Source organism: Pseudopodoces humilis, chromosome 5 (genome assembly GCF_049639895.1).
Source record: "Pseudopodoces humilis isolate 2021_Gansu_Grassland_sample_001 chromosome 5, ASM4963989v1, whole genome shotgun sequence".
Lineage (NCBI taxonomy): Eukaryota > Metazoa > Chordata > Aves > Passeriformes > Paridae > Pseudopodoces > Pseudopodoces humilis.
This window is the reverse complement of record NC_142204.1, coordinates 42645411-42657913: the sequence shown is the minus strand read 5'-3', so window position 1 is coordinate 42657913 and position 12503 is coordinate 42645411. Positions and strand designations below refer to the sequence as shown.

The window sequence follows — 12503 nt, the reverse complement described above, 5'->3', positions numbered from 1 at the left end:
CGGTCAACAGCCAAACTGGATGGGAACCAATGCCCTTGTTGATGGCTGACATCCAGGGATCATGCAGAAGTGCTATTCACTAGTCCCTAATCTAGAGTAATTTATAGTTCTGTTCTTTTGTGTGGGAAAAAGAATTCTGAAGTCACAAAGCCTAAATTTGTTTTACAAGCAGTTAATTTAGAATTGCTACCAACTTCACCCTCAGGTCCTGCAGTCCCACAGCATTCTTGAGTCACATTGATCACACGCATTCTAACACAGTGGACCCCACAGACCACATGACTCTGGGAAACTATGCACTGCACCAGCAATATTCAGTCTTGAACCCAAACACAGAAAAACAAACAGATCTTGTTTCTTGCCTACCAGGAAAGGAGATGTTAGATGCAGTAAGAGGTAACTCTCCAGATGATGTACTCTTTGGTGCATTGCTGCTTTTGGCACTTGAAAGCATAGAGCATACAGAAAACATTGTAAAGTTTGTAAAGTACAAAAATGCTCTTTATTGTACTCATAACATTATAATATAAATATTTTATCCCTGTTTTCTGAATTATGCATTTTCTGCACAGTCATACCAAGTTCTTCCTAAAGATGTGGGTAGCCTGTTGCCCCCAAACACTTTCCCTCTCTTCCAGCACACAACCACTGCTGATGTACTGCTTGCAATTGCACTGTGCTCTGTGAACTGAGTGCATTCGTCCCAGGCTGTCACCACAGAGACAGTGCAAGCAGAGAAACTGGGAACTGAGGAGCGCACGTTACCAGAGAGGGTCCCCTGAGGACACGGGAGCAGTACTGAGCTATGAAAAAAAGAGCAGCACAGGAAACAGGAGAGGCCATCCGTGCCTTTTGGTAAGAGGTCAGGTGTGCACGTTATTTATTTCGGGGAACAACTGACCCCTTAATACTTAAACACAACAACAAGGAGAAGCACCTTTTGCCACACATTAGTGAGCTAAGACGTTGCTTTTATTCCCTCCTGCAACACTCTGCTGAAATACAAAAAAGGAAGGTATCGGTAAAGTTTTCAATGAGAGTAAAATGGCATGTACACAAATTGCATCTTGTTATACACTGCTTTTTTTTCCCCCTTCACTAAACAGGCTGAGGTTCTCCTGTCTCCTTATTTTCTTAAGTAATTTCACAAGAGTAATAAACTAACATCCAACTAGTCAAGACACATTCTCCACAACAAAGCAATACACAAAGTGAGCAAAAAAGATTTCACTGAGAAAGTTTAACTCCGAGATGTGTCATATCTGTAACAAGAAAACTTGCAAGTAGCTAATAGAATTTCTGCTTATGTTTATATTCAAGAAGAAACACAATCCCCAATTATAGTCCTGGTTTGTAAGGCTGGCAGAACACAAATGTTTGCAATGCAAAGCTAAGTCTTAGTTTTAAGCTTATTTGAAGCAGCTCAAGGAATAAGGCTTAAGTGTTCAAGAGGTCCCAGAGACTGAAATAAGTAATGTTTGGTGACACTAATGAGCCCTCAGTTGGAGAAAGCTTTGCACCTAACTCTTTGCCATTTATCAAGATCCCCTTACAGTTAAGAATTCTAAATTAAAGCATTTGCTGCTGAAATACAGTAGAACTCCATAAAGTTGTGTTTGAAATTGTAATGCCCTTCAGTACACAGGTATCCCTAGTGTCATCTCATACACTTCACTTTGGTTACACATTTAGGAAATGCTCACTCCAGAGAGACTGTGGTACATGAGTAACTCCATTTATCTAAAACTATTTAGGGCTTACAGAAACTGTACCTCAGCAATCACTCGTGAGTTCAACAAGGCAAAACATTTTGTTGTGTAAAGCATTAAGTGGATACTGCCCTTAAAGAAAATTCTACAAGTTTTAAGTGAGCCCATGGCAAGATTCCAGCTGCTGCTGGTCATAAAACTGCAAAATGTCTGTTTTGTCACTGAGCAACACAAGACTTCTCATTCTAATTCTTGAGATGCAGTGTAAGCTTTACTCAGGGTTGGCTGCAATTTCTTTCCCCATCACATCAACTTACAATTTAGCTTTCAGCTGGGTAAATACCCAACTACTCACTAACATTTGCATCTTAAAGAGGGGGGGGACAAAAAAAAAAGGCAAGCAAACTTCCAAGCCTTTAAAACAGGTGTTTGGTTACATCACTGATTTAAAAAGAACTACTAAGATATTGAAACTATCTTGCACTCTATAGATTGCCACTGTATTAAAGCACAATCCACTTATAAACCACAAAAACTCAAGCTAGCAGAAAAGAGGACGTAGGAGCTTTTATTTTCATTCCTGGGAATTTAAGGCATCATGTAACATTTTAAGTCATTCCTACGTCTAGATTACTAAATGCAACTTGGTGAAAAGCGTTTAAAATTCAGTCATTGACCCTGAACATTTATTTAGGTACAGACATTCAAGCCCTCGGAAGATTAGTATCTTTGCAAGGGAGATGAAAAAAGAATGACATTGCCACTGTTCTCAACCTTCACCCACTACAGAATTTAAAGCTTGTTTTTCGTGATGAACCTTTAACATGGAGTTCTTAAGGATACACACTAAATCTGGAGTTACTGTTTTTAACTTAGGTATTTTTTAATATGTCAAAAAAGCAATGTCTGGCTATAAACAGGAGCTATCACAGGCTCCAGCTCTCCTCTCCCTAAAAAACACCGTCATTAGGGAGGGAGGTTTGGGGGAAAAAAAGGAGAGATTATTGAGTGAACCAAATTTTAGATTTCTTGCCTTATTGACCTACAGGTTTGTGCTTAACTGAGGAAAAATTAATCCCTTTCAAATGCACTTAATTATAATCAAACACCCGTACCAATGTCTGTCACCACATCAGCACATCTGGCAGCAATGAAGACAAATTAACAGTAAGTCAAAAAATCTGGCAATATGATCAACTAAAGCATGCAAAACCCATTCTGTAAGCTTAGACCACCAGTGACTAAGGATGGATTAACTTCCTGCCTCTAATACTGGTGCCTAAATTAAAGGGAAATTGCATTGCAATCTGGGTACCAGGCTTCTGGCTGCAGACAACTAAAAGCCCTTAGTTCAGCTATACCAGGCAACAAAATCTTTGCTCTCACTTTAGCCCTGATGCCTGTGATGTCCTATTCTAACAGCTGCTTTTCATTTACTTTGAAAGAAGCTATTTGGCAACCAAGTTTGCACCTTCAAAGCAGGCAGATTTAAAAAGCCAATGTCCTGTAGAATTAACCATTTTGAAGTCTCACTGTTTTAGCACAGTGATGACAACAGGATTCACAGCTTTTTAAAATAGGCATCTGTTCCTGGAAACAGAAAAAGTGGACTGTGTCCACTCAGTTTTAACTACTGTTTATCTCTGATTTTGTACAGTTAGACACTGGGTTCTTTACTACAAATATAATCCAGCCAGAGTCTACAATTGCTCAACGTGACTGAGCAATTAAATAAAGCACAGATCTTATCTATAACCAGAGAAGGGCGGCCAAGTAAGGAACAGAAGCATGAATTAAACAAAAAAAAACATTATCTTATTCTTGGATTACCTCCTCATGTTGAGCAGGGAGTGGCTGCAGAAGCAAGAAAAGACAGAGAAAGGGTATGGGAAAGCAAAGACTCAGACATGCACTGCGTATTTGGCAAACACTTGACGCAGCCACTCAGAGAAGAGCTAGGTTACCAGGTAGATACGCAGTGCCATTTTTCTTCTTTTACTAAATAGCTTGATATGAATTCGTGCATCTACTGTGTATATCGCTCCACCAGATGCAGGCACACTAACAAAGGCACAGGCAAACTGCGGGTTCTACAGTCTTACAGGCATGAAAACTGAGATCGTGTGTGTGCACATTTGACAGGGGGAATTCACAAACTGGAGGATTTACAGCCTTGCTTTAGTTCAAACAGCTGCAACCAACCTCACCAATAACCATGGCAGGACCACACCCTCTCTTTGAAGATGAAGATATTTTACATAGTAAATCTAAAGGTACAAATTTAAGTCAAATAAAGGTGCAAACGTGCATCAGAAAGCACCTACATTTGCAACACTGTCCAAAACATAATTCACACTTTTCATTCTTCATACACTAATGTGGGTCAGAGACCACATGGCAGCATATTTTATTAAAGTAATGTGCAAATAAGATGCATGGTACCTGCAAACAGCATGGAGTTTCCATTTGAAAAAGGTACAAAATTAAAAAAAAATACAAAATTAGAATGCTTACTACTCATTTCAAGAAAATGAAGTCTGACATAGAAATACGTACACTGTATTATTTACATCATTAATTTACAAAACATATTATTTGCATTAAAAAAAAGCTATAAAATAATTACCAATATAGTATTTTTATAAGGTTTTTTTCCCCTGTAGAACCAATGTAGAGCATCTTGGAAATGATGCTTTATTGGAAAAAAAACATATTTTTTCTTCTGATTTCAGAGCATCATGTGGTTTCTTTCTTCCCTTCTTCTCCTTATTCCCTTTTTAAATAAAGTTCCATACTGAGGTAGTAGTATGTCAAATTATTTCTTTGGTTCCAGAAATCAGCAAGTCCAAAAGGAGCTACGTATCTGAATCACAGGATTGGAAAGGAGAAGTCCTGAAGTTTTCAAAGGACTGTTTGCAAGTATAAAAGCTATTTTCTCCCCTAGAAACTGTCCTTTTCCTTCCCTCTTCATCCACCTCTGCATCCAAGTCCAGTGTGACATGATGATTATTATGAGAGGTTTTTGGCTGGCAATTTGCTTGATGTCTACAGCTTGAAAGAGAGTCCAGCTGAGGCCTCCATAAAGGCTTTCCAAATGTTCCTGAAAGACAGTGAAAGAATGAGCACAGAAATACTGATGCTAAAAAACTTTATGTCTCACCCTAGTGTACATAAGTGGCATTGGAATGCATGCCAAGGACAAGTGGCATTGGAATGCATGCCAAGGACTGACAAAAGAAAAAGTTCACCAAAGTGAGATTTTACTTAAATGTTGTTTTACCATTTAAAATACAATATTCATGTGCTCACAAGCATAAGGCAAGATTCTGCCCCCAGAGACATTAAAAACACTTCCAAGTAGTTGTATAGCCACCCACAACTTCATTTCTTTTGTCTTCATGACTACATCCATACTCATTTTTCTTTGGGAAGGGTGGTGAGGGGGGAGGTGGGACCACAGACCAAACTGCAAACACATCACAAGACACCTAATGCAGAAGTCACTCCCTGTTTTGTTCTTCAGTAAATGAATGGCATGTGCAATCTGCCATGCAGTTCAGAAAAAATAGAATAGGAATTAAAAAAAAAGAAAGTAATCCCATGAACCTCGATCAGGTTATACAACACTGTCCCACAGTGCAATCTGAATCCTAACACAATCTTCTTCTGGCTAGCACCTCCCATTAATAATAAAGATGGAGATAGTGACATGCTCCATTCACTGATCATCCAGCCAGTTGTGGGCAAAGAGAACAATAGCAATCCAAAGAGAATGACACATTTCAGTTCAACTGTTATTAATAATGATCTGGATTTACCAGTCAGAAAACAATCAGTGTTAGTATCAACACCTCTGCAAGAAGGACCTTCTTTTTTCACTGAACAAAGATAAAGCCATCATAAATCATAGTGTCTGTAAGGACTTACTTTCAGAGGACAGTGTGTCACAGGCTGACTTTGAGGAAGTTTTTATTAATAATTTGAAAATACATTTTTTAATAAATTTTGGGCCCAAACAAAATGCAACACTTCTGCTTTTGTTTAGTTGTTAGAGGAAAAATTACAGTTTTACTTGAAACCCTGAGAAGTTATTAAAAAAGGCACTGGACAAAATCCCTATTTCCATCAATGAACTGTAGAGCAGTTTTGACCTAATGCAATATGAAACGATGCTCCTCACAGCACCAAAGCTAAAAATGAACTGTCTTATAAACAAAAAATCCAAGCTAAAAACTTTCTGGCTCGTGCATCAACCATGATGCTAATGCCAGCTGTCTTCTTCACTGTGACTGCACAAGCAAAAGGGCGCTTGAATTTGATGGCCATCTTGAAGAAGTGAATTCACAACTAAAGACAAGAAATCTATCACAACTTCTTCCACAGCCACCATCTCCAAGATCTAGCGATAGGCTCTTTGAGGGAAGAGTGCTAATGGTTATGAAGCATCTAAGGCATTGACAATGCAATGGAAGTGGGGTAGTATGTTCAGAGAACTGATGAAAGTAGTAACTCTGCATAGCTTCTTAGGGCAAGAGGACTATGTGCCCTTGAGGTGACATTAACTCCTGGATATATGAACATACAGTTGGACTGCTTTCTGCAGGAGACATGATAAAGCCCTGTCTGCATAGTCCCACCACAGTAATAGTGGCAGGCAGCCAGGAAGCTGGCCGTGTGCAGTCCCAGGGTCTCTGCCAGATGTCCTGGCATCTGCAACGTTTTACAGTTCAAACATCTGGCTTTTGAAGAGGGAAAACTTCAGAGCTTGTGCCTCCCTCCCCACCCCCTGAGAACAAAGAGCCCAGTGATGCACATTCCCCCAGGTCCCCTTCAGAGCCAGCAGACCCAGATCTCGATCAGCCAGTGCTGACACACCAGCTGGGAGACAATCTATGGTACCAGGGCTGTGTTTGGCGCTAAGATATCACAAGGATGAAAGCAGTATGTGGTTTTATATGCATTTTAAACCAAGCAACCAAACCAACATCCAAAATTTAATGAGCTTCGAGGATAAAGGCAATGCTTTTCTCCTTCCCCCACCTCTCCCTACAATCTGGATTAAAATTGTAAACCCTAAACTAAACTTTGGGAGTTCTTTTGTCATGCACATTATGAGAAAATTACAAATGAGGGATAGAGAGGGCATTTTTACATAGTGCCTTCTTTTGAAGGTTAAATAATTCTGGCTGACTGTGTTATACAATATATACACATACGAGTTCAAGTCTCCCCACCTGCCCTGAGCCCTCCTTAAACACCTTTTGTCTGTCAGGCAAAACTTATGCCTGAAGTTTGTTAAGGTATATTTAAGTTATGTATGCTAACATTTACAGAAATCTGCCAGCTCTATTAAGACAGAAGATAAGAATCTCATCACCGATGAGATTTTTATGTAAGTGTAAGCTATTAAGATGTGGTCATCTAAATATCCTCATTACACAGTTATAGTCACTTTTCTGTTCCTCAGCATCAAACATTTGGGAAAGAAAAAGCTGAGAAATCACTTTTGCTTAGTATTGTAGGAAGCAAGACAGCAAAGACAATGGCAGCTTGAATAAAAAACAACAGCTAGAACATACCCATGAAAGTGCTGTTACTTGTAATAGATGAGGGCTCCAAACTTCTGTTTAAATCAAATGTGTCTAAGTTGAGACTTTTGCTTTTCAGTCCAGCTCCTTCATTTTGAGTATAAATAGAGTTCATCAATCTGCTACTTGTAGCCGGTGTCCCAATAAAGCCAACACACTGGTCAAAGGGATCTTCCTGTGCAGGTGAGTATTGATAGCACTCCTTTTTCTTTAAATATCCAGACTCATAAGGGCCCAAGCCTGCTGATCTCTGCTCAGGGCTGCAACCTAAAGGAAAGGAAAAATTGATTTTATACTGATTCATCATAGCAATGATTGAGTTAGGCCTAAACCTTCCCTCCACCAACTTACTTGTATTGTATGCTTCAAATGCATCAGAACTGTAAGTGTATGTGTTGCCTTTTAAATACGAAGTCCCTGAAGTCCCCAGATAGTGACATAGGAATGGATCTGCAACACCCTCCAAGTCTGTTTCACTGCTGTTATCTAGATGGCAAATGCCTTAAAAATAAAATTGATGTGTCAGCACACAGTCTTTTCTGCATCTTCAGCTTAGAGTTTCCTAGGTAAGTTTTAAGAACCCCATGTGTTCAACTACATTTTGTAGTGTAGTTCAGAGTTTGCTTAAGTTTAACCTAATTTTTGGATGAGAATTCTAATTCCATCAACTGTTCAATTAATTAGCTTGACAGAGATGTGTCACTTCACTGTACAATCCCTGAATAACAAAACAAAACAAAACCAGTCCCAGGGATCAGAACCAGGGACTTCCTTCTTCCAAAGCACAGAAGACAAATTCATGATCTGTCTGACAGCCACCTTCAAAGCAGAGTATCAATGTTAAAGTCCTGTTTGTAAGAATCTGAAGGCACTGACTGCCTAAACACCTATAAGGATTTTCAGTTCAATGGTTCCTGAAAGCTTTGGACACAGCCTCTGGTTCCTGATCCACGAAGAGGCTGTTCCTCTCACTACCCCAGAACTGCAAACCTGTCTCAGCATCATTCCCACCTGTCCCAGCTCTTGATTGTATCTCAACCCCAAACCTTTTCCCAGAAAGGTGCCTTTTCTTCTCTAGTGCAGATATGTACAGGATTCTTAGGGGCCACACATATAAATGTCAAGTACTGCAGGTTTTAACTTGCAGTCACCTTAAATCCTTTACTGATCCTGACTATAATGATTTTTTTAACCAGCAAGTTTGAACAGCTATACTTAAGTTCCACTGGTATTACCACACATGCCTACATTCCACTAAAAGCACACTTTTCAAGCTGTAAGAGAGGAAGACATGCCATGGTAATTTCTTCTGGGCACTCTTGTTTTTTGGCATATCAGTGTAAATTTACCCTTGAGACTAGAGAAAAACTTCCTGATTTAATAAACACCATAACATCATTTGGATGAACAGAACCAAGTTCCAGTTATTATCATGCTGAAAAAAATACCAAGCAATAAAATTCACACCCTCTATTAAATTTCTGTAAACATGCTTCTTTAGTGTTACTTCTATCAGTTAGAAAGACAATAGCCAAACTGCAGCTCCTCAAGTCACATGAAAAATCATAGCTTAGCATCTTCTACCTACCATTACTGTCCCTCTGCTGCAGAAAATACCCTCCTACAGAAGATGAGAGAAACTGATGGTGACTGCCATTTTCAGATGAGCCATATCCATCCTGCCTTTCAGCCAGTGTCCCCTGGGATGACAGGTAACTTGGAATGTCAGCAGGTAAATTTGTTTCATCTGTGGGGAAGCAAAACACATACAAAAGCCATTAGCATACTTCAGTTTGTAGAAACATTTTTAAACTTGTCAGCAAAGCACTGAAAGTAACATATAATTCATCTTTTTGCCTCCAAGTCGAAACACACAAATGTTCCTACAATGAAGTCACTGCAAAGCAACAACAAACATTTTTTTCTTCCTTTCCAAGGTAAACCTTCAGTTTACACACCTGTATTTGTGATGCTGCAATCTTCATTTCTCCTTCTGGTGTGGTAGATGATGACCACCCACACCAAGGAAGTGCCCACCACACAGCAAACCACAGCTATGATCACAATGCCAACTGTGGCCCATCCATCATCATCAAGTGATGGGGCAATGTTTTGAGGAGAGTCACAGGTGGGAGTAGGAATTACATTAAGACGGATGTTGCCTCGTTCTGTTCCAAGTGTATTAGACATTTCACAAGTGTATTTCCCAGCATCTTCTACATCTGTATCCACAATAATTAGTAACTGATTGCCTGCAGCAAAGAAATGTCTTTCTGTTACCACAAGAGGGCTGTCATCCTTAGTCCAGTTCAGTCGGGGTGGAGGGCTACCACCAGCAATGCACTGCAAGACTGCAGTTTCACCTTTTGTTACAGTTCGGTCCAGCAAAGGCCGCAAAAATGATGGTGTTTCTGGAAAGAAAGCACAAGCCTTATATTCTTGTAAGTCTTATTATTCTAATATTCTAAATGATCTTGCAAGAGTAATAACGTCCCTCTTCTTCACAGAAGAAAAAAGCTAAAATAAATGGCATCAGTAGGGCCTAATAAAGCTTACTCTCATTCTAAGAAGAAACTCAAAAATTTGTACTTAAAGCCTACAATTTACCTGTCAGTTGATCTGATTTACATGCTTGATTACAAGGTAAAAATGCCAAATCATGCGTGCTTATGACTGCAGAGATCTCCAATGAAAGTGGTTAACAAAATGTCAAGAAATCAGAAGTTAAACAAATCTACGGTCTCTAAATTAAAACAGAAGCCCCTTCTTTCCTCCATCACATGCGTACCAGATGCGTATACACCGGCAAACTTGACTAACTTTTATTATTTTGAATCATATTGATTGTGCTGTTAAGGTTTGCCAATATCTTACCTAGTACTGTTAATGTTGCGTTAGCTGAAATACTTCCAGCAGTGTTTTGAGCTGTACAGCTGTAAACACCTGTGTCCTCAATCTTTACATCAACAATAAAGAACACATCATCTTCAGGCATGACATGCATGCGCCTCTTGCGTGCTGCAGGAAAATCTGTTCCACCATCTTTCTGCCAAGCAATCTGTGGGATAGGGTGCCCAACTGCAGCACATTCCAAACGCGCCATTGCCCCAGCTCGAATGGTTAAGTCCATGGGGATTTTTGTAAATGAAGGCAGCACTAAAGAAAAGTTGGTGATACCAAAATCAATACATGAAACATACTTTTCCTTTTCTGAACACTGTTCATGAGCCTACAAACAGTAGAGAAATAATACAACCTAAACTGATCAGTAGCCAGCAGAAAGGGAAGGAACTGTGAAGTATGTGAAACCACCTAGATCAAAATCTCATTTCTGCTAACAGCCTCCTAGATGACCTTTCCACAGCATCTTGAAACAGAGCATATACTTACTTCCTGTAAGAAAAAGTTAACATTTTTCCATCTTGTAACTGATTTTGCCAGATATAATATGAATTGGGTATGTTATCTGGCTTTTCCTATACTATGCTTCAGCACACTGGGACCAGAGGTAAAATTGAATGGTGTCCTTGGAAATAGATAATTTTTTAAGAAATAATCTCATATTATGGAACTTCTAAAAGATGCAGATGATGAGAATGGAAAATCTATGATTACCTATCTTGATTAAAATCATTCTAAGTCCACAAGCAAAACATAACATACTTACTGTTTACTGTAAGTTTGGCTTTGACAGAGTAGGATGAACCAAAGTGATTTGAAATAACACACTGGTATTTCCCTTCATTACTGAATTCAACATTACGCAGTCGAAGGATGGTGGTGTACTCCATCACTTCTCCACCCTGGGCCCGGAGGTGTGCGTAATTCTCCATTTCAGCATCTTGCAGCAATTCGTTGTCTTTCTTCCACGCAAAAGTCATTGGGGAATCACTGCTGCTGGCTGCTGAACACACAAAACTCAAATTGGAGCCTTTAATTGCTGACTGGGTTTCTGGCTGGACAGTGATCTGTGGTTTAGGAAAATCATCTGCATGAGGAAAAGAAAAAAAAAATATATGCAGTGCCTGAGGACTCTTTCCAGAGAGTTAGTAAGCCTTGTTTTATAGGTTTGAGAGAAGAGTCAGATAAGCATTTATTAAATGTATCCACAATACCTTTTGTTTTAAATTTTGTTAGCCGTAGGGCATTTAAAGATGCTGTATTTATGAGTTTATTGTGCCAAGCCATCTCTTATTGAAGAGAAAGCACATTTAAAAGCAGACTGTGTGCAGAGTTTCTTCTATAGCAGCACTGAAGATGCAAGAACTACCCCCTGACATCCATAAGAACTATTCTGAACATCAATCATGAAGCCTACTTCTCATCTTTATAACACCTCAGGCTGCTCTGAGTTTTTCTTTATTGAAAGCATAGTTCTTCTGCTATCAGAAACTGCAAGTTACAGTTAAGGGTTTTACACAAACCCACAAAAAAAATCAAGTACAAAAGTCAGTGTTCCAGTGATCTGTGTCTGTTTGGGCCAAAGGGGATGGAAGGTCCCTTAAGCAGGGCAGAACACAGTAATTTCAAGAATTCCTGGTGGTCCCTTTACTATAGGAAAGTTACCTTCAAAGTACCATGTTGTGAGTTTACAGAATTAACTGTCTTCTCAATTATTTATTCAATTGTGTGTACACTGCATGCGCAAAAGGAGAGGGCAAGTAAATGTGTGGTCTCCCAAAAGCAAAAGCCTTAGTACATACCCAACTTTCAAGATGTGTCCGATCTTTGCATAAACTTCACAGGAACTGTAGGGAAAGCCCTGCGCCCCAAAAATTTCTCCCTGCAGACCCTGCTGTTTTTCCTAGCTCCTTTGTCTTATTACATCTCAAATGACTGGGAACAACTATGGGGTCAAAGTGTTATTTCCTTGAAGAACCTCCACTCTGTTATAAAAGAAAATGAGATGTGCAGATAGCCTAACCTTGAACTGTCAGCAAAACTCCTGCAGGTATGAAGCTGTACTTCAGTGACAGGGGAACATGGATCTGGGACTATAAGCATGGGCTTTAAGAACCTCCCAGGCCATTTGCTCTTCATGCTTCATACCCATGTCTTACCATTTGCAAATTGAGTTAAAACATTCACTGACTGCACAGGAATAACCAAGTAAAACATTCTAAGTACTTAAATTAGCCTTGTGACAGGATGGGAGAACATACTTCAATCTTAATTATCTGACAGGACGGAGTGATAAAAAGGTCAC

General features: G+C 39.4%; 1 protein-coding gene across 2 annotated transcripts in view; it reads right to left on the bottom strand.

Moving 5' to 3' along the window:
- Positions 1–595: 595 nt before the first annotated feature.
- Positions 596–12503, bottom strand: part of LRIG3 (leucine rich repeats and immunoglobulin like domains 3) — a 40892-nt gene continuing 28984 nt past the window's right edge. Inside the window, exons 13-19 of one of the 2 annotated variants that reach the window (XM_088055638.1) lie at positions 10965–11285; positions 10172–10453; positions 9256–9708; positions 8886–9044; positions 7649–7798; positions 7289–7564; positions 596–4809 (exon numbers count right to left, since the gene is read on the bottom strand). In XM_088055638.1, the coding sequence (XP_087911764.1) occupies positions 4565–4809; positions 7289–7564; positions 7649–7798; positions 8886–9044; positions 9256–9708; positions 10172–10453; positions 10965–11285 (1886 nt within the window). In that variant the 3' untranslated portion in view covers positions 596–4564. The remainder of the gene's footprint in view (positions 4810–7288; positions 7565–7648; positions 7799–8885; positions 9045–9255; positions 9709–10171; positions 10454–10964; positions 11286–12503) is intronic. The other variant, XM_088055639.1, reaches the window with a different exon arrangement.